The 20,405-nt window shown below is 44.4% G+C and overlaps 1 protein-coding gene across 2 annotated transcripts; it reads right to left on the bottom strand.

The window, feature by feature from the left end:
• Positions 1 to 360: 360 nt before the first annotated feature.
• PSMA6 (proteasome 20S subunit alpha 6) lies at positions 361 to 12,014 on the bottom strand. 2 transcript variants are annotated; one of them, XM_066608476.1, is made up of 7 exons: positions 11,860 to 12,014; positions 4,561 to 4,655; positions 3,958 to 4,045; positions 2,541 to 2,696; positions 1,800 to 1,978; positions 1,131 to 1,225; positions 361 to 511 (listed from the first exon to the last, which is right to left on the bottom strand). In XM_066608476.1, the coding sequence occupies exons 1-7, from the start codon at positions 11,933 to 11,935 to the stop codon at positions 454 to 456; spliced, it is 747 nt and encodes a 248-aa protein (XP_066464573.1). In that variant the 5' UTR covers positions 11,936 to 12,014; the 3' UTR covers positions 361 to 453. The 2 variants fall into 2 exon arrangements, with proteins under 2 accessions (XP_066464573.1, XP_066464574.1); XM_066608477.1 differs by having other exon boundaries at positions 3,958 to 4,039.
• Between the last annotated feature and the right edge of the window lie 8,391 nt (positions 12,015 to 20,405).

The raw sequence follows: 20,405 nt of genomic DNA, 5'->3' as shown, positions 1-20,405 counted from the left end.
GGGCGTCTGGAAGAGATCTCCAGCCACTCCGCTTCTATCATCTGACAGATGACAGATTCTCCGGTGTAAAAGCACAGGTATGATTGTTGCTGAAACAGTTGTTTGGCACTTGTGCGCCTGACAGTCGTCCCGTGTACAAGGTACATTAAAGACTTGGAGATGCACAACTCGTTATACTAAAGACCAGAGGTGAATTTCAAAAGGCTGAAATGCCGAATATTTACAGGATAATAGCAAAAGAAAATGTCCCGTTGCTTTAAAATTGTGCTGAGTGAATGTTATCTCCACCTATTACCACGCACTATTGACTCATGGTAATGTAAAGTCATCAAGATTGTCAGCAAGAACATAATATAGGCATAATATTCAAAAATCTCTTTATTCATACAGAGAAATTAATACACAGAACAACAGGCAAAACGTTTGTGGTCACTTGTCCGATCTGGAGATATGCTAGTCCCTCTCTGCTAGTGCTACCAGGTGAACATCAATGTCCGCTTCTGTAAGAATCCTGAAATACGCAAAATATTACACAATTATACACTGAATTTATGCAAAGGACAAGGTCTAATCTTCAGATCTGATTAAAGGGGATCTGTCATGGCAGGGCATCACATCTGTGCCTCTTACACACAGCGCAAGAAATTCACGTGTAAAGAAAAAATTGCGACATGCACACACACCAAGATAGTGTATGGGGATTGTCGTCACGTAGTAAGTGCAGGTCATTGCATACTTGCTGTGTCCTCATGGCGCGCAGCAACCTACGCCTGTTTTGAGAGAGGCCTAAGACACTACCCCTGCTCGGATTAACCAGTGCTGCCTACACGAGCAGTGTTGACCAGCCAGAGCAGCATGTAGTGTATTAGACTACCAATGTATGCTATGCACAGTGTACAGCAGGTAGTCAGAGAAGCAATGCGGCCATCTGTATCTGTCCAGATTTGAAGGGTCTCTTTAATACAACAGCATATTAAATGGTGACAGATTTGTTTAGTTTTAACAAGCCAGTGGGTGGTTTTGCACCTTACAAACTAAATCAATCTACAGCCAATACACACCACTACTGTGTGCAAATATCATGCAAAATTAACAACTTCCCATGTGAACCTGTCCTGTAATAAACAAACCTGAATTTAGGATCCTGAATGGTCACTACACCAACTTCAAGCTCAGATGGTTTAAAATCAATTGACAGAACGGTGGAGAGGCAAGAGATGGCCGTCTAAGGGTGAAGAAAAAAAAAAATGTAAAGGGGCAAAAGAAAATTATGCAGTATACATACAAACTTTTGTTTCATAGTTTAGACTTTAGCTTTATTAAACCATCATTCCTAAAGTCTAGCAGACACACACCAAGCATACATAGAACTGTTTGAGGGTGTGTTCACGCGCATCAGATTTTAATGCGGATCCGCAGCATATTTTGCTCTATGGATTTTGCTGCTGATCCACGGCGGGTTCTACCCAGGCAACAATTTTGGGAATAGATGGCACTATTAAAATAGCCCACAAATGTCAATATGCTCCTATTTGACCATTCCCGTTGTTTCTTAAATCATTAGTCACACAAAGCCAAGCAAAAGAAATAATGGTGTAACTGAGAACCACACAACTATGAAGCCAAAACTGCATGCCCATCGTGCTCTCCCCAGCATCTATCAGCGGTCTTATACAGAAGCTGCACTCATAAGCATAGGCCCACTATAGATTACATATCCTAGCAGCCTATTCACTGCGTACTCCCAAGGCGTACAGCCTGAAATAAAACCTCTTTTTTGCACAAAATAGACTTTATACCTCAACACTCTGCTCAAATGTCCAATCAAATTTCTTCTTCACTTTCTTTTCCAGAAAGCTGGTAGCTTCGGTCTGTTTCACACCGGCTGTGGTAGCTTTGAAGCCACAATAATATCCTGCTGGGTCACACTTATAAACCTGAGGTCCATTTTCTTCATCTACTCCAATCAGGATCATACCTGAATGAGCACAGAGAAAAATGTAAAAAAAAACAACACACAAAACCCCCCCACAAACATACATAGAGAAAGTGCACAATCCTTATAAGACTGGATGTACATGGGCGGGTGAGACAGCGGCCTAAGAAACTTGGGCTTACAATCATGCGATTTTTCCTTAGGACCCCGATGTGCTTTGCAAGAAAAACTCATCTCATCCTTCCACATGCGATTCTCAGGTGTCTAATAATCGCATGCTATTTCAATGTGGTCAATATAGATCACATCTGCATGCGAGTGCGACCCATAGAAAATAATGGGCAACATTGCCCAAATATACAGGACACGCTGCGATTTTTTTTTCTTGCAGCATCGCTACGAGAGAAAAGGTGCACATGTAAATATACTCTTAAAGTAATAGGTCATTCTCAAGAGTGATACTTGTGCATTTCGCAATGCACAGAAATTGCATGTGGAAAAATAAATAAATAAATATTAAAAAAAATAAATCGCCCGTGTAAATGCACCCTAGATTTACGGATACAAAACCATACAGGTCATTTATGATCTATGGAATACTTACAGCAGCCCAGTGGCCTCATTTCTGCATTTTGTGTGTATACTTGTGAGATGTCAGCAATTCGTTTGCAAAGCATGTCAACCGGGATCTCATAACCATACTTGTACTTCCAGTTAGCAGCTTCGTAGCGAGCTCTCTGCACCTGAGACCTGCTGTCCGCTGCAAACAGAGGCATTACATTAAATACTGTTTATTATATTCCCAGCAATGGATTACTTTGTTTATAATACAAAACATATGGCTGACACTGCAGCAAGAATTCGTAGCAACTCTGCCAAATCTTCTTGTCCAGTCTCGACCCTCAGATTAGTGGCAATTACGCCATCAACGGATTAAAGCTCTTTTCACACGTGTCATGACAGATTGCTTGCCGGGGACATGGCAGCCAGTGCTGTATTCTTCACTGCAGGGGCTTTATACAATTTACTGCTCTCATGATTTGATCAAAATGTGCACCAAAACCCTGCGTGCCTCCACGGTCATACGCAATACAGTTACATGCCGTACGCAGGTTCACCAGCCGGGTTCACAGCTGGAATCCGCTGTGGGCCTCCCGTATGTGGAATCCAACCTGGTCGTGTAAGCTTGGCCTTAAGCACAGTGCTGCTGTATGTTCTCTTCTTGAATTCACTGGTCACAGCAACGAGCGGCATACATATTGCGCGTGCTGCATAGTGCATGCAATCTTTCCAGGACATGCATGCCTAGAGAATAGCGGACTTAAATTCACATGACTTGAGCAGAGAGGATTTATGGATAACCTTACTAGGAACAGCCGTGGTGAAGAAGATTAATCTGGCTCATACTTGTTAACACTGCTTGTGCTCTGCTAACATGCATATGGAAGTAATCCTGCAAACTTATTACTACTGCGGCCACCTACTGCAGGTCACCATTAGGGTTCGTTCACATGGCAACATATTTACTCAACCAAAAGTCGCTTACACCCGTGTTTTTCAGCTGCTCCAGAGTATTTGTGTGTGTGCAAATACACTGTTGATTTGCACATAAGAAAGAATGCTGATGTGGTTATTGAAATGGTGCATAAATATGCAGGTTTTCTGCGTATTTGCATCAGACCATTCACTACAATGGTACGGAATATAGGTCATGCAATGAAAAAAAATAGGTCATGCTGCGTATTTTTTACATTGAGTGAAAATATACACTCATGTGAACGAAACCATTGAAATCAATGGATTCTATTCACTGCATATTACGTACACAAATATTGCGCAAGTAATACGCTGCGCAAATACACTAGTGTGAACAAGCCCTTACTGTACAGTTTTACAATTGGCTCCTTGAAGGCAGCTATAAGGCTGATGTGGCCCCTGCTTTACAGAGGCGGAATATAATGGACTGTAACAATACAAACTTGCAGAGAACAATCGTGTGAGGAGAAGTCTTCATATGTTACCTGTCATTCCGGTCATCACGCAGCCAATGTTCTCCGTTATCTGGAACAGATGAGTTACGGTATCGTTGTCCAGCAACTTATCCTGCATCAGTACATTTATAAAAAAGGGAGAAAATAAATCTCAGGGTAAAAACACAGAATTAACCAAGTCCCATTGATCCTATGAGAAATTTATTTGAAACCTCATGTTGGATCGTTCTTGTACTCTCATCCTACATGCGGCTCAGTGGTTAGCACGTCGCCCTGCAGCATTGAGATCATCAGATCTCACCGGGCCAACATGTGCATCCAGCACGAGGTCCTCCCAGTTTTCTTACCCATCCTTAAAAGCGTACTTCCCTCCTGTGACATTGTGTATATAGGTTACATAGATTGCAAGCCTTGATGGGGAATTACATGACAATCTCAGGAAGAGGTCCATTACTTGTGAAGTCTTAATAATCAAGATCTTGCGGCTTCCAGTAATCTCATATGTGGTAATAAAGAAGGGTGTCTACATAGAAACTAATACATTAGTCATTTCTTCTTTCCCAAAGCTGAAACAATGAAGTGAAGTGTAAATGATACATTCGTAATCCAAGATATTATGTTTATTTTACTTACAGGGACTTTCTTTTGTGTGACAATAACGGCACAATCCTTGCCCCGGACTGCCACCGATGTGAGGCCTCCTTGGTTGATGGCTTTAAATGCATATTCTAGGAGAAAAGAAAAGTGTCAAAAGTACTGTGGTCATGAGTGAGCTGGGCCAAAGTATAGGAGGGTCTCAACCCCCTTTCCCGGACGGTCCCCCAGGAACGGTTTCAGGCCATTTTAACTTATGTCTGAGAGTTGCACAGATGTGTGCCTTTGACCTTGCTTTGCCACTCTGTCCTGGCCGCTTGCACTGGTAACTGAACGCTACAGGAGCGGCAAAAGCAGGGCAAGCACAGTCTAGAAAGCGTCTTCCTAGAAGCTAACCGTGTTGGACAAATGGAATGGGGCTATAAGTCATTCCTACACACATGCACCCGCCCCTAGACATACTTGTCCTGCTTTTGATGCTCTTGCAGCGTTCACAGTTACCACTGCAAGCGGCTGTCCGGGACTTGAGAGCTGCTGGACAGAGCGACTGTGCTACATGCACTTAGGCAGATGAGACAGCACTGTGTGACCCGGCATACACCAGGATACAGAGGGCGAATGCGTTGCAAACTCTGCATCAAGACCCATAACATCGGTGACTGTTCCGTCGTGGGAGTAGCAAAAAGGAGAGAAAACCTTTCAGTTTTCCTGCCCATAGAAATTGAAGACCTTTAGTTTCAATCAGTTTCTCAGTTTTCTGTCTCCATTCTGCTTTTTACACTGGAACAAAAGAACAAACTGCCGCACTCGTTTCCAGTTGAAAAATTATTTTTTTCTTTTCTTTTTTTTAAAATGTTTACAGTGTAGTCAATGGGAGACTGAAAAAATCCCCAGAAAGGTTTCACTTTCGCTTTGTACAGTTTTAAAAAAAAATATAAAACAGGATCAGCTGAAAAATCACCGTTTTACACGTTAAACCCTAAGGGTCCTTCTACACGGGTCATTTGTCGGCGCTTAAGCGCCCAACAGTCCAGCGATGCTAGCCCCTGTGAATGGAGGTGGAGTGGTCGGGAGATAGGAGGCCGGTGACAAAAGCTTTCACAGTAAACCGGCACTCATTCACAGATGAACAACAGGCCGATCTTCGCCTGATTTTTATGCGTGCTAAAACTGACCGACGAATGAATTATTCATTTGCTGCCAGTATTTACACTGAACGGTTATCGTTCAGCTTCCTGCAATCCGGCAGGAATCTGAAAGAATTGTTCCATGTAAAGGGGCCCTAATTAGACCTCCACACAGCATATATTTTTGCTCTGGAAAAAAATTTGCCCTAGGGTGACTACCCACTACAGTTTTTTTTCACAGCGAAATTCGCAGCGTTTTTTTTTCTGCAGGGGTCTATGGGACTAAGCGCAAAATTGTGATTTTGTGTGATCGTGATTTTAACATTACAAGTCCCATAGACCCCTGCAGAACAAAAAACTCTGCGAATTTCGCAGTGAAAAAAAACTGTAGTGGGTAGTCACCCATAGAGTGGTTTTCCAGGCAGTGCCAGTTATACCTCAGTTGGAGTGGAAGTCGTTGTTCCGTCCCCTGTGTAGTGGCTGGTGCATGTAATTGCAGGCGCAGCTCTGATTGAAATCAATGGGATCCGTGCCTGCAATCACAAGCGCAGTTCCCATTGATTTCCATAAGATCTGTGCCTGCAATTACTAGCATTGGCCACTACACAGGAGGCGCAGCAGCATTTTCTGCTCTGACCCGATACCGCCTGGAGAACCCCTTTAAATCCACATATATTAGTTGGACATTTTGCTGTCGAGGTCATCCCACTCATTGAAAGAGTGAAATCTGCAGTGATAATCAGAGCTGTGAGTGAGTGGAAGAAGCTGCAATAAGACATCACACTGTTAGTTATTATCTAGTGAGGTGCCAACCACCACACATGAATGCCCCTCTTGCATGGGCCGAGTAGGTCACAATTCTTGTTTGCCTGAGTGAATGGACCAGTGACGTCATCACCAGCTCATCCGCGCTCAGGCTGCCTGTTTAGACGGGACGATCCTCTGTGAAAACGTCAAATGGCAATCATCCCGTGTACAAGGGGATGTGTGTTATTAGATCAGGTAGATTGCGTCTGTCTATAATTGTGGCTTCCATAACAATCAGATCCCATTTCATTAGTGATCGGCGCAGAAGTTCAGGGAATTTCAAAGCATTCAATTTTTTAAGCTTTTGGCAATCATGGCCGGCCTTGTATGTTCTAAGGCACACAGGTCAAACCAAAGGCCCGCCGCCTCCTTTTATATGGCCCGCTGGCCGTGCAGAAAAAAATAACAGGACCCAGCCTGCAGACACCGGTGGAGAGAGGTCAGCAGACAGAGTTAAGGCCCATTTACACCAGCCGACAATCGCCTTTTAAAAAAAAAAAATAAAAAAAAAACTAAACGGCGATCGTTTTAGCAATCATCGTTGGGTCTAAACGCGCGCCCATCGTCCACTTTTCAGGCACTGCTAGCGGATCGTTAAATTCAGTCCAACCTAAAAATCGTCCTTCAGCCTTATCAGCAGCTCTCCATGGGGAGTGCTGATAGCATTGTTTCATTGTGGAGAGCAAAGGATCTGAGTGCAGATAAGCTCAAATAACTGCTTTCAGCTAAGGCTTCATTTGCACATCTAATTGTTACTTATGTAGCTGAGTAGCTACTTAATAGTTTATGCAAAATGATCGCTTAAAATTGTCATTTAAGTGATCTTCGGCTGGTGTAAATGGGCCTTTAGCAGTGGCTTCCGCCGCCGCCGCTGGGCCTGAGCTGCAGTCGGGATGAATGTAAAGCCTATAGGCATGATCCCCGGCCAGAGGCCAATAGTAGAGGTTCTATTGGCCTCTGGCCGGGCAGCATCCCTTGGTCTACTATGGGGGGGGTCAGTGTCTCTACTGGGCCAGTACAGGAGTCACTGTCACTTCTGGGGCCATTCCATCACAACGGCGTAAGCGAATTTTGGTCATTTATATTTGAACGACCAAAATTTGCTTACATCTGTGTTTTTTTGGCCGCAACACTGTGTATTTGCACACACACAAAGGAACGCAGACAGGCTCACTGAAATGGTGCTCAAATACACGGTGAATACACCCATTCACTTCAATGGCCTATTGTGCTGCAGAATACGCACCAAAATAGGTCATGGCGTATATACTTTTTCATGAGATTGTACATCACGTGAAAAAATATGCTCATGTGAACAAACCCACTGAGACCGATGGGTTCTATTCACTGGGTATTACGCTGCGCAAATACGCTCATATAAACAAGCCCTTACTACTCAGATATCATTAGAATCCGCCCTTTTAAGGCAGCCATAAGGCGGATGCGGTCCTCGATGAAAACAAGTTTGACACCCCTGGTCTAAGGATACAAGATTTGGATGCGCTCAGTAGATTTTTGCCCCATCTTTACATTTTTTTCTCCCCAAGAGAAATGCCACTATGTAAATAAGTTTGAAAGTGTAAATCAAGACTATCTTAAACGCCTTAACACCAAAAGGCGCACATTTACATCCTGGGTGTGCAGGGTCTATATGTAGCGGGGTCATCAGCTGATCCTGGTCCATACTAGGCTGTCTGTGACAGCTTACACCAGCCAGCATCAGCCGCGGTAAGCACTAACGCCGATCATGGCTATTGACTATCTAAGTGCCCAGAGCGGCTCCCCACGATGCGATCATATTGTGCTGTTTGGTTTCCATAGCGGCCGGGGGCCTGTGGTATGCCTTCATATACTGCCGTGGTATCACATTATACTGTATGAGTGATCACACATTGCTGGTTCAAGTCCCCTATAGGACTACATTATGTGGTACATTAAATGGTACTATTGTAAAGTACAACTAGTCCCCCCAAAAAAATAATCCATCATGCAGCTATGGAAACTGAAAAATATAAAAAGTTAATGATTTTTTTAAAAGTGAGGAGGAAAAAAATGAAAATGAAAGAGGTGAAAAATATATAAAAATAAGCCTTGCAAAAGTCATGAAAAATGAAAGTGAAGGCTGAGAAGAGTTAATCGAGACACTTTGCCAACGTTATTTCTCAACAGATGCAAATGGGAAAGTAGTAAGAGGAGGAAGTAAGAAACAGCATAGTTTTAGAGATATTTTCCAAGTCTCTTCCCTATACAGTTATGACATGCCCTAACTATATAGGATGGGCATATACTGCTACCAGGATCATCTCCTCAGAGAATGCTCTGGCGGACTTGGGCACATGCAGAGAGACATCCTCTAATTCTGGGGGCATGCAGGGTCAGCTTTGACAATGGGGGGAACGCCAAGGAGGCCAGATACAATACTCAGATCCCCAGATTCAGTGCTTCCGTCTTTGCATTCCATAGGTTTGGTTTATGGGGCTCACAGGAGCTGGCAGATGCTTGATGCCAAGCATGTTAGTCTAGGTAATAGTGGACCTTTGTGCGTAAAACTCCTTCATTAGACCCCTTAGCTAGCTACAAGGGAACATGCTTAAAGGGAATCTGTTGCCATTTTTTTGCAGCCCTCTGAAAACAGCATAACACAGTGATACATCTGCGGTGTGTATCTGTGCAGTAGTTTGGGAGAAACATGTATTTTATAAGAAGCAGCCCAACACAAAGGGCTACAGGAAGTAGTCCTTGATATGCATGAGCTGCAGTTAATCAGTGGTTAGAGGGTGCAATGAGTGAAGCTAGTTGCAGCTCATGTATATCAAAGACTACTTCCTGTAGTCCTCGATGTATCTGCTGCTGCTAAAAAAAAAACGCAGGCCTCTCCCAAACTACTGCACAGATCCACACAGCAGACACATCACTGTAATCAGTGTGACTGTCACTACCTTGTGCTGCCCTCAGGGAGGGCTGTGGATAGATGGTGACAGATTCTCTTTTAAGGGAACCCATAACAATGCATATATAAATGTCCCCCAATATTTTTCCGTCAGTGTTCAGCAGTCTTACTAATCTCCGTGTCAGTACATACTGATGGTCAAGGTTTTATTTATGTTTTTTTCTTTAATTGTAACTCTTTTGTAACATGAAGTTCCAGGAAAAACCGCCTGGACAAGTGACAGCAGCTGCTCTCGGGGCAAGGGCACTTCCCCAGGCACCTGCTAGGCGATGACACGGGCACCGCGGCCCACATGCAATGTTAACTGCATATGGGCTGCAGGTTGTACGGCCTCTATTGACTTCTATGGAGGACGTTCATGCGGAGTCCACAGCAAAATAGAGCATGTTGCGATTTTTCCTCAGTTCGCAGAATACGCCATTTGTTTCTGCGAGTATGAAGGAAAAAGTGAAAGTACGTACCTTTCAATGTGTGCGATTTGCTGCGGATCTTCCATGCGGACGCCGATCGCGAGTTCCACAATAGGAATCCAGTCGCGTGAAGCCGGCCTACTTGTGGGTTATCAGTCACCAAATTTTTTATTACATTTCACAAAAGTTTCACCAATACATACGCGTAAAAAAAACCCATTTATTTCCTAAACTCTTTATTTCTCCAAAACATGCCGGCACTCTTGACAGCGGGTTCCTACAGCATAGCACGCATCAGCCAATCAGCACCTGTGGGCACATCACCAGGCCCTCCCCAGTATCTCAACCCACCTAACCCATGTCTTCACCCATACATCTGGTGGAGACAAGATGCACCAGTACCCTAAAATTGATGGCAGTGCAGAGAGCGAAAAAATAATAATCCCTCCCTGCTTGCCACACTACTCCACCCGCAGCCAATAGGCTAAAGGCCCATTTAGACACAACAATTATCGCTCAAAAGCCATCTTTTGAGAGATAATCGTTGTGTCTAAATGGGTTGCCATCATGTACTGTTCATGCACTATTTGTTCATCGGTGAGCTAGAAATCCCCGATGATTGTTATCAGCGCCGCATGCTGATTTTCTCAGCGTCTGGCGCTGATAGCATTCTTTCAGCTGGTATCCCGCTGGCAGTTCTCAGCAGGGCACCAGCTGACAGCTCCGAGAACCAAGCAGATGTTTGCATATACAAAGCAGCTGCTGTTTTCGGAGTTGTCAGCAGTGTCCCGCTCCACCTGCATTTAACTCTTTAAGTAGCTAATTAGTTACTTAAGAGTTATGCAAAGATGATCACTCAGAACGGTCACTCAAACTGCCGTTTAAGCGATCATTTTACAGTCTAAATGCACCCTAATAGTTATGTCCCCTAAATCTGCGGGGAGCTTCTACATTAGTAGCCCACGTGACAGGTTTAATGTACGTCACCTGTAAGGTGCCCTGCTGCCGAACTGGCGGTCTGATGCAACGTTGATTATATTGTTTTGTGCGGGGAGGGGGCCCAAAACTATATATTTTTAAAAAATGGAATTGTGTTTAATTTAAGCCCAATATTGTTAATCAAAAAGGCGTTTCCGGGGGTCCAAAATATTTTTATGGCCATGGAATGTTGACAAAATGAGGCTGCTTTCACATTTGTACAGGGTTCCGCTTTTCTGCTCCATTTGGGGAACAGAGCAGAAAAACCTCCGTCTTTAGATCTAAACCATGCAGGACGGCCCCCATTGACTATAATGGGGTCTGTTCGGGGTCTGCTCAGCTGTCTGGCCTTTTACTGGAAGAAATAGCGCTGCACGCAACATTATTTCTTCCGGTATTTTGTACCAGATCTGAGATGGAACCTCCGACCGAAGGGAAGTGCAAATGTGAGCCCATCCTAAGGAAAACTCCATCTCCATGCTTGTCTTCTTCAGTGCTTCCCGTCCAGCAGGTGGGGCCAGTCCCGGCCATACGGAGCCCAGAAGAAGCTGGCTGCGGTTACATACCGTTTACTATACACGTGGCCGCAGCGTGCTTCTTCTGGGTTTGGCGCGGTAGGATTGTGGCTCCAGTGCTGGTAGGAGGAACCGCTGAAGGCAAGTATGGCGAGTTGGTTTTTTTTCACATTCCCAGTGCTGAAAAACTTTTTAGGCGCCCCTGAAAACTTCTTTAACAGAAATTAAAAAAAATAAAAAATAAAAATAAGGCAAATATATAAAAAGAAAAAATAAATAAATATAACAAAAGACCTGCGGCTTTACTATGGGGGCCGGAGATGTGGGCTCCCCAGCTTGCTGTGCTGCGGCTCACATATATAATCCCTGGACAGGGACTGCTGGTTGGAGCCGTGGATTACGGTCTACTAATAGCCAGACTATATATACACACACATATATACCAGCTCCAGGCGGCTGCACATCCAGACATGGTCCATAGGCCCAGCGTGACACAGCAGGATGCCGGAGCATTAATGGCAGGAGGGAAGCAGCAGCCGCCGGTTACTCACCGACTTGATAGAGTCTCCCTTCAGGAGAGAAGATGGTGATGTGCCGGTCAAACCCCGCGCTCGACCCCCGAGACATGACTAGACAAAGATGCGGCTACTTCCCAATCCCTCAATGGAACGTGCGGCGCTGCCAATTCAGAGTATACCAAACGATATAATTCTGCGCCGAATATTCACCAATCACAAGCTAGAGCCTCAAGCACGTGACCTAAGAAATGTCATGCCGCCGCCATTTTTGAGTAGGGAATAAGTGCCCGACATATTCAAATCGAAAGTGATTATGTTATACTATAAGAACATACAGGGAGATTTATGAAAAGTGTCTAGAAGAAAAACATAACATAACAACCAATCGGAGCACATTTTGTCCTATTCTGCCCTTAAAAAAATGTCAGCTGAGCATTGACTGGTTGCTTTACTTATAGACAGTTTTCTGGCCCATTATATTTAAAGTTATATAATTAATAGCCATGTGAAATACTTGTAGGAAGAACATGGTTCATAGTACTTATGGGGTAACTATATGTGGTATTTGTAGTGACCTTGTAGGTAAATGATGATGGTTGGCACTTATGAAGCCTGTGGATGAATAGGCTGGCACCTATATAGCTGGGGCACTGTGGCTGATGTAATTTGGACAGTTCACTTTATTCAGGACATAGTGGTTGGTTTTATTATGGGAATCTTGTAAGCACCCTTTTGTGGGGACACTTTTAAAGAGGCACAACAACAGGTGAAGTGTGAGGGAGGTAAATACTGTGTTCCCCCGAAAATAAGATCCTGTCTTATATTAATTTTTGCCCCAGGAAGCGAGGGCTCTGATTGGTTCAGCGAGCGCTGCTCTCAGACAATCAATGCAGCACTTACTGAACCAATGCAACAGCTGTGATTGGTGTCCTTGTCTTGTTGGAAGATCCCAACTCCCCCAGGGAAGCGAAACACCAATATGGGTGTATGTGATCTATAAGGATGGATTCATAACCAAATGGGGTCAGAGTGCCTTCCACATGGATGTGTGAGCCCAGAGAATGCCACAAAGAATCTCCCTAGACCATAACACTACTGCCACCAGCTTTTTTTCTTCCAGCAATGGTTGCAGGGTGTTTGTTCTCCCATTTTCTTTCCTGATACGCCAACCGTTCGATGAAGCAGAAAGCGTGACTCATCAGAGAAGGCAAATGTTTGCCAATCAACAGTGGTCAAATTTCGACACTACTATGCAAACTGAAGCCCTTTCTTTCCATGTACCTTTGTTAGCATAGATGTAGTGACAATCCGTCTGCTTCGGAGCCCCATACGCAGTAGGAGTCATTGAACTGCTGTTTAACCCCTTGAGTGGCGGGTTTCCTACCACCCTGTCGTGCCCACCAGGGCAGGTTTTTTAAATGGTTTAATCATTGAATTTCAACTAATTTTGCAGTTGCGTTCCAAGAGCCATAACTTTTTCATTTTTCCATTGACCAGGCCATATGAGGGCTTGTTTTTTGCAGGACAAGTTGTACTTTTTGATGGCATTTTTGGGTATATATAATGTATTGCATAACTTTTGTAAAAACATTTGTAGGGAGATTAGGGGGGAAAAAAGAAATTCTGCCATTTGTTTTTTGGATTTCATTTTTACGGCATTCAACATGCAGAATAAATAATGTGATAACATTTGGCCTCCTTCCCACGAGCGTGACGGGCTCCGCCGCGTAATATTCCGCAGTGAAGCCCGTCACGGCGCCCCCCAGAGACCCCATACTTACCAGCGGAAGATAGTGTGAAGACGCTTCCCCGCCCACCGCCGTCGCGTCATGTGACACGCCCACCGCGTCACATGACGCGGCCGGCCGTGTCACGTGACGCGCCGGCCGCGTCATATGACGCGCGGCGGTAGGCGGGGAAGCGTTTTTTCACGCTATCTTCCGCTGGTTACAGCGGGAGATAGCGTGAACGGACGGCTTCCATTGACTGCAATGGAAGCCGTCAGCGCGTACACCCGCGGCAAATAGAACATGCTGCGGGTGAGAACGGGAGATTTCACGGTGCGAAATTCCGCGGTGGAATTACGCATCGTGAGCATTGTGCTATTAGGTTCAATAGAACCTAATAGCAGGGGGCAACGCAGCGGATTTTTGCCACGGATTTACGCGGCGTAAATCCGTTCGTGGGAAGGAGGCCTTATTCTCTGAGTCACACGATTCCGGCGATACCAAGTTTATAGAGTTTTTATGTTTCGGGGAGGAAAAAAAAAATGGGGAAAAAACGAAAAAAGGGGCCATGTCATTAAGGGGTTAAATAATGTACCAACTTCCTTCTCTGGGTCATTACGACGCACGGATACCACATGTGTGATTTTATTTTACATTTTTTACAAAGTAAAGGGAGACAAGTGTTTTTATTTTTATTTTTTTAATAATTTTTTAACTTTTGTTTTGTTTTTTTACTTTTTTTAAATTTTTGTCCCTTTAGGGGACTTCCACAGGGACCCATCAGGACCCCCTGATCACTTTCTGGGGGTCTGATGGTGACAGCCCTTTACATGCTGCAGTCACATAGACTGCAGCATGTAAAGGGTTAACACAGCAGAGATCAGAGGTTTTCTCTGATCTCTGCTGTAAGAGCTGGTGCTCGGCTGTCCTCTGTCAGCCAAGCACCAGCTCTCCCTGCCACAGAGACCGTGGGCTTGCTTCTGACAAGCCGATGGTCTCTATGGCAACCTATAAACAAAGCAGGAGACTTAGAAGCAGGAGATTGCCGGCAGATCGGCAATATCTTCTGCTTCTGTTGTTCAAAGCCCTTGCTTTGTTCTCTGTGGGTCTGTGCAGGCAGAGCACAATGCCACAGCTTGTGGCATTGTGCCCTGCAGCTCCCATAGTGATACATAGCCCGGAAATCTTCCGGGCTATATCACTATCGGCAGTGGAGCTCGTCCCGGAAAATTTCCGGGCATGCCACTCAAGGGGTTAAGACACGCATCTGATAGCCCCCTGGTTCATTTCCATGGCGAGCTATTCATCTTTAATGTATAGGTTGGCGCCCTTGCACCTTCGCACCTGAAGTTCACTTCTCCCATCAATGGCATGTGGTGCTCCACAGTTTCCACATCAGTTATTGCCAATGGTGTGATTTATCCACTCACAATACACTTTCACCACAGCAGCAGATGAACAATTCACAAACTGTGCTGTTTAAGGAATACCCCCAACCTTGACCCAAAAGCCCATAATCATTCCTTGTAACTCTGATAAATCGCCTCTTTTACCCAAGGCGAGTGAAACGTGAGTAGACAGCCTATCACATACCTTATATACCCATCAAGCAAAAGCCTATCGCACACTTTATATACCCACCAAGCAACAGCCTATCGCACACCCTATATACCCACCAAGCCAGCCCACAACAAGTTACTTCCTTTATGGGCTACGCGCTGCCAACATAAAAAGTAGAAGGTAATTATAATAATGCAACTCGTCTGTGTAGGTCTACAGCCAAGCCAAGAGTGGCAAGGCAGAGGATGTGTGCCAAGAGTGACCCCTGCAATATACATTAGATAAAGGTCGGCTGATGGGGGCAGCCAATGTCAGATGTTGGGTAGGACGTAAAATCAGGCATGTTTAACTTCAAAATACCCAATCCTTTTGAGATAAGCACTACCAAAAGTATCTTGCAGTGATTATGCCTATTGCTACATGGCCATATGCAACATCACATTCAATGATTGTCAAGGATATTTGCTTTGTGATCTAACACAAATGCAACATAGCAGCCACAGAAAAATCCAACTCAATTGGATTTTGGTTGCAGCTCGCATGCAACTTTTTCCATCAAAGACATTAATGTACAGCACATGCAACTGCGACTTTCTTGTGATTCAGCTGCTTTTTAAGGGACAAATCACAGCTCTGAAACACTCATGCAACTTTCATGTGTCACATGTTCCCATTTAGCCCTAGCCTTATTCCTCTCTCCCCACTGAAATAAATATTCACATCTGGTTGATTCAAGTATGCATAGGGAAGTGAAGGCAGCTATGACTATGTCCGGCCTCGCTCACTGACAGCGGGCCAGGTGAGCAGCTCATTGATGGGGATCCCGAGTGGCAGGTCCCGGTACTTAACTATCTTGAGGATAGGTCATCAATGTTTTTTGCCCGGAAAATCCCCTTTCAGATCAGTGACAGATGAGTGTATTTCAGCCATATTTATGCATTCGGAATACAAACAAGTATCCTGACCTGAACTATGAGCATCATAGATTCCGATGATGCTCATAGTTTGGATGAGGATACCCACATAGTCAAGCCGGGAAACCCGTTCTACACTCGTCTGTCACCGGGCTAAAGGGAACTAGTCAGTAGGGTCATGCTGCTCCAACCGAGCAGCATGATTTAATGACAGGTTTCCCTATTAAACTATTATTACACAAGTTTAACTGTGGCTTGAAGCCAGTGTTATGTGTTGGCTGGACTCATTAGGATTGACAGGTCTCCCCCCATTTGTGTATTGGGAGAGATATGTCAATCACATTGAGCTTGTTGGCGGAAAGCTACAGAAGAACCTGCCCAGCAGACAATTCTCACCAAGCCCGGCACCTAACAAGGCCAACAGCCAGCGCTTTACTGTAAAACATGGTTAATAGGAAAAGGGCACCTGGCACTAAATCAAGCTACTTATGGTTATGACAACATGACCTTAGTGACAGGTGCCCTTTAATGGATGTTTATTATGGGACTTTATTTTGCTTGTTTCATAACAACTAGAGCAGGCGTTGTTTTTCTGTTTGATTTGTGCTGATCAAGTTCACTTTGTGCCTTTGAATAATAAACCTGAATATTATTCTATTACCCTCTATTTCCCTTTTATAAAAATTGGCAGGAATGTCTGAGGATCACAATGTTCTTTAGCTCACAGGATGAATGGGAAGGCCAAGTACCATTTACAGGAAAAAACGAAATATTAGCAATGACTACGGTGTGGTATGGTAAGTGATAAGTTATTCCCTCACTAGTTGGGCAAGATTATTTTATATTTTAGAGTGATTTTATTCATTTACTTTAAACACAACTAAAGACAGAAGCCTAATAAGAAGAGAGCTAAAATGTAATCAACGCATTGGAGAATGGTAGGTTTTCTCTTTGATACAGTACAAAGGAAATGATGGTCAATAATACCTATGTATAAACCAGAAGGTGTTGCATAAAAAACAAACAAAAAAACCCCTACAAGACATCTTCCCTCCTTTTTAGGCAATAATATTTTAAGAAAATGTAGGAATATGAGAAAATCAGCACTTGCTATGGTGTTACTCCAAGAATTACCATGCAGTATTAGTAGCTCTATCATAGAAACGGAGGATTTGTTTGCACGCATGTGCGTAATATAGGGTGGGCTACTGAAAGGTATCCAGCTGCTGCGACAGGAAGATCAGCCACATGGATTGTTTATTCCAAAGCGTTATTGATTTAGCCATATTACAATAGATGCTGGAAGTAGTCCCCGTTCACATTCATGTGCCACTGGGCATGTTGCAACGTGCTGGCTGATACTGCCTGCAGCTCTTCAACGGTGATACTGTGGATCGTGTTTGCGATGTTTCCCTTGAGATCATCCATTGGCATAGATAAAAATGGCATGTGGAGAAGTCTGGGCAACGTGGTGGCCATAACCCCTTGCTGACAGTTTACTCTTCTAAAAACAGTCATGAATCTGTGCCAGTGATCTAGTTTAAAAAAGGAGTACGTTATTTCTTCTGGTGTTAGTTGGTCATAATACTGTTCAAACGTGCGGTATTCACAGTTCTTTTGAAGAAAATTTGTCCCACTCTTTGTGTTCTGACAGTGCTTAAAACAACAATTTTCTGGTCATAGAGTGGTGTTTTGTGAGTCAGGTGGGGATTTCTGTGAATTCACTTGACCTGATAAATGAAACCATGCTTCGTCCATCGTAAAATTCAGCAATGGGTCCATAGGTTCTCTAGCAATCGTAGTTAGCAACCATGTACAGTAATTTACGCGTTTGGCTTTGTCAAGCTCTTTTGGTTCTTGCATATGGTATTTGGTATGGTTTCAGGTTCAGAGATTTCAGCACTTGCCGACATGTCATTTGTGATTCACCAACCTGCTAGGACAGTCTCTGTGTTGATCTTTGACGGCTATTTGCAATCCGCTGCTGAATGTAATGGTCGACTTCGGCCGTCTGGACTGATGGGAGCCATGGTTACTTCAGGTATGTGATGGACCCGAATTGGTACCATTTCTGTCTCTAAATATAATATTTAGCAGGTGGTTTTGCACCTGGATACTTGTCAGCGAAGGCCTGACCCCCTTCAAAAAAAAAAAAAAAAAAGGACAATATTTCTTTGTGGGATACCTCAGCATTGAAAAATATGTATACTATTGTCCCCCACAGCCGGTATGACATATCATAGCGACATGTTAGAAGTTCTGATTAGTAGGGTCTGGGTAAGAAGACGCCTGATTGTTCCAGCAGAGTTCTTTAACGCCATACCGCCACTGATCAAAACCTTTGACACCTCATTGATATCACCACAACACACAAGTCCAGTGTGTCAAACACTGCGGCAAAATGACGATCCACTGCATAAATGAAATCACAACATTCTGCAAAACACCACGTACAACTTCAAAGGAAGACTCAATGAAACTGTTGGCTACATGCATACACAGTGGAAAATCTGCACCACAGTCCGCATCACGATCTGCATGTAACACGCAGGTTTGGAGCAGATTTTGATGCAGTTTTCACCACCCTCATTTGAAGAAAAGAAATCTGCAGTAAAACTCCACAGCACAAATTGACATTCAGTGGATTGAAAATCTGCATTACATTTCAATTTTGCTTGGATGTTTTCGGACCATGTGAATGATATTTTAAGAAATCTCATTCAAATGGCTTGTGCTGCAAATTCTTTGGACCTTCCAATGAGAAATCCAATCCTGTGCCACCTCCATCTGGAGCTGCACACGTGGGCATAGCAATGGGGAACCTATGTGCCACACACTATTCATTCTGTTAAGGTGTCTGCATGCCCCAGTCAGACCGCGTTTTTTTATAAATAGTCACAGGCAGGTACAACTCCGCAATGGGAATTCCGTGTGCACCCACAGCATGGGTGGCTCCCTGGAACCCACCGGCTGTACATAAATGTATCCCATTGCAGTGCCCTGGACAGCAGAGCTAACGTCAGATTAAATGCAGGTGGGCTTCGGCCCACACTGCATGCCCCAGTCAGACTGGGGTTCTTTAGAAGTGGACACATGTAGTTACAACTCCCTGTGGACCCACAGCATGAGTGGCTCCCTGGAACCCACCGGCGGTACATAAATATATCCCATTGCATTGCCCATCACAGCTGAGGTAATAATGTCATGTTTAATGCAGGTGGGCTTCGGCCCACACTGCATGCCCCAGTCAGACTGGGGTTCTTTAGAAGTGGACACATGTAGTTACAACTCCGTGTGGACCGACAGCATGGGTGGCTCCCTGGAACCCACCGGCGGTACATAAATATATCCCATTGCAGTGCCCAACACAGCTGATGTAATGTCGTGCATAATGCAGGTGGGCTTCGGCCCACACTGCATGCCCCAGTCAGACCGGGGTTCTTTAGAAGTGGACAGATGCAGTTACAACTCCCTGTGGACCCACAGCATGGGTGGCTCCCTGGAACCCACCGGCGGTACATAAATATATCCCATTGCATTGCCCATCACAGCTGAGGTAATAATGTCATGTTTAATGCAGGTGGGCTTCGGCCCACACTGCATGCCGCAGTCAGACCGGGGTTCTTTAGAAGTGGACAGATGCATTTACAACTCCCTGTGGACCCACAGCATGGGTGGGTGCCAGGAAGCCACCGGCGGTACATTAATATATCCCATTGCATTGCCCATCACAGCTGAGGTAATAATGTCATGTTTAATGCAAGTGGGCTTCGGCCCACACTGCATGCCCCAGTCAGACTGGGGTTCTTTAGAAGTGGACAGATGCATTTACAACTCCCTGTGGACCCACAGCATGGGTGGCTCCCTGGAACCCACCGGCGGTACATAAATATATCCCATTGCAGTGCCCAACACAGCTGATGTTACGTCAGCTGTAATGCAGGTGGGCAAAAAATTAATTGGATTACACTGTAGGCGAGGGCCCAAAAAATTGGTGTACCAACAGTACTAATGTACCTGAGAAAAATTGCCCATGCCCAACCAAGAGGGCAGCTGAAACCCATTAATCGCTTTGGTTAATGTGGCTTAATTGGTAACTAGGCCTGGAGGCAGCCCAGTAAAAATAAAAATTGGTTGAGGTGAAAGTTTCAACGCTTTAATAAGCATAGAAACGTATAAAAATTGTTTAGAAAAATTATATGACTGAGCCTTGTGGGCCTAAGAAAAATTGCCCGTTCGGCGTGATTATGTGAGGTTTCAGGAGGAGGAGCAAGAGGAGGAATATTGTACACAGATTGATGAAGCAAAAAGGTCCCCGTTTTGGATGGTGATAGAGAACGATGCTTCCATCCACGGGTGCAGCCTACGTATTGTTTAG

The sequence above is a fragment of the Eleutherodactylus coqui genome, chromosome 6 (assembly GCF_035609145.1).
Source record: "Eleutherodactylus coqui strain aEleCoq1 chromosome 6, aEleCoq1.hap1, whole genome shotgun sequence".
NCBI classification, from domain to species: Eukaryota; Metazoa; Chordata; class Amphibia; order Anura; family Eleutherodactylidae; genus Eleutherodactylus; species Eleutherodactylus coqui.
The sequence above is the reverse complement of the archived record's forward strand: the minus strand, read 5'-3'. Positions and strand labels throughout refer to the sequence as shown.

Excerpts from the sequence above, each read along its gene's own strand:
- PSMA6 (XM_066608476.1), bottom strand. The coding sequence starts at position 11,935 with ATGTCTCGGGGGTCGAGCGCGGGGTTTGACCGGCACATCACCATCTTC. Across the intron at positions 1,226-1,799 it reads CATTTGAGCAGAGTGTTGAG|ACGGCCATCTCTTGCCTCTC; the intron begins GTATAAAGTCTA and ends CTTCACCCTTAG. Across the intron at positions 512-1,130 it reads ATTCAGGATCCTAAATTCAG|GATTCTTACAGAAGCGGACA; the intron begins GTTTGTTTATTA and ends TGCGTATTTCAG.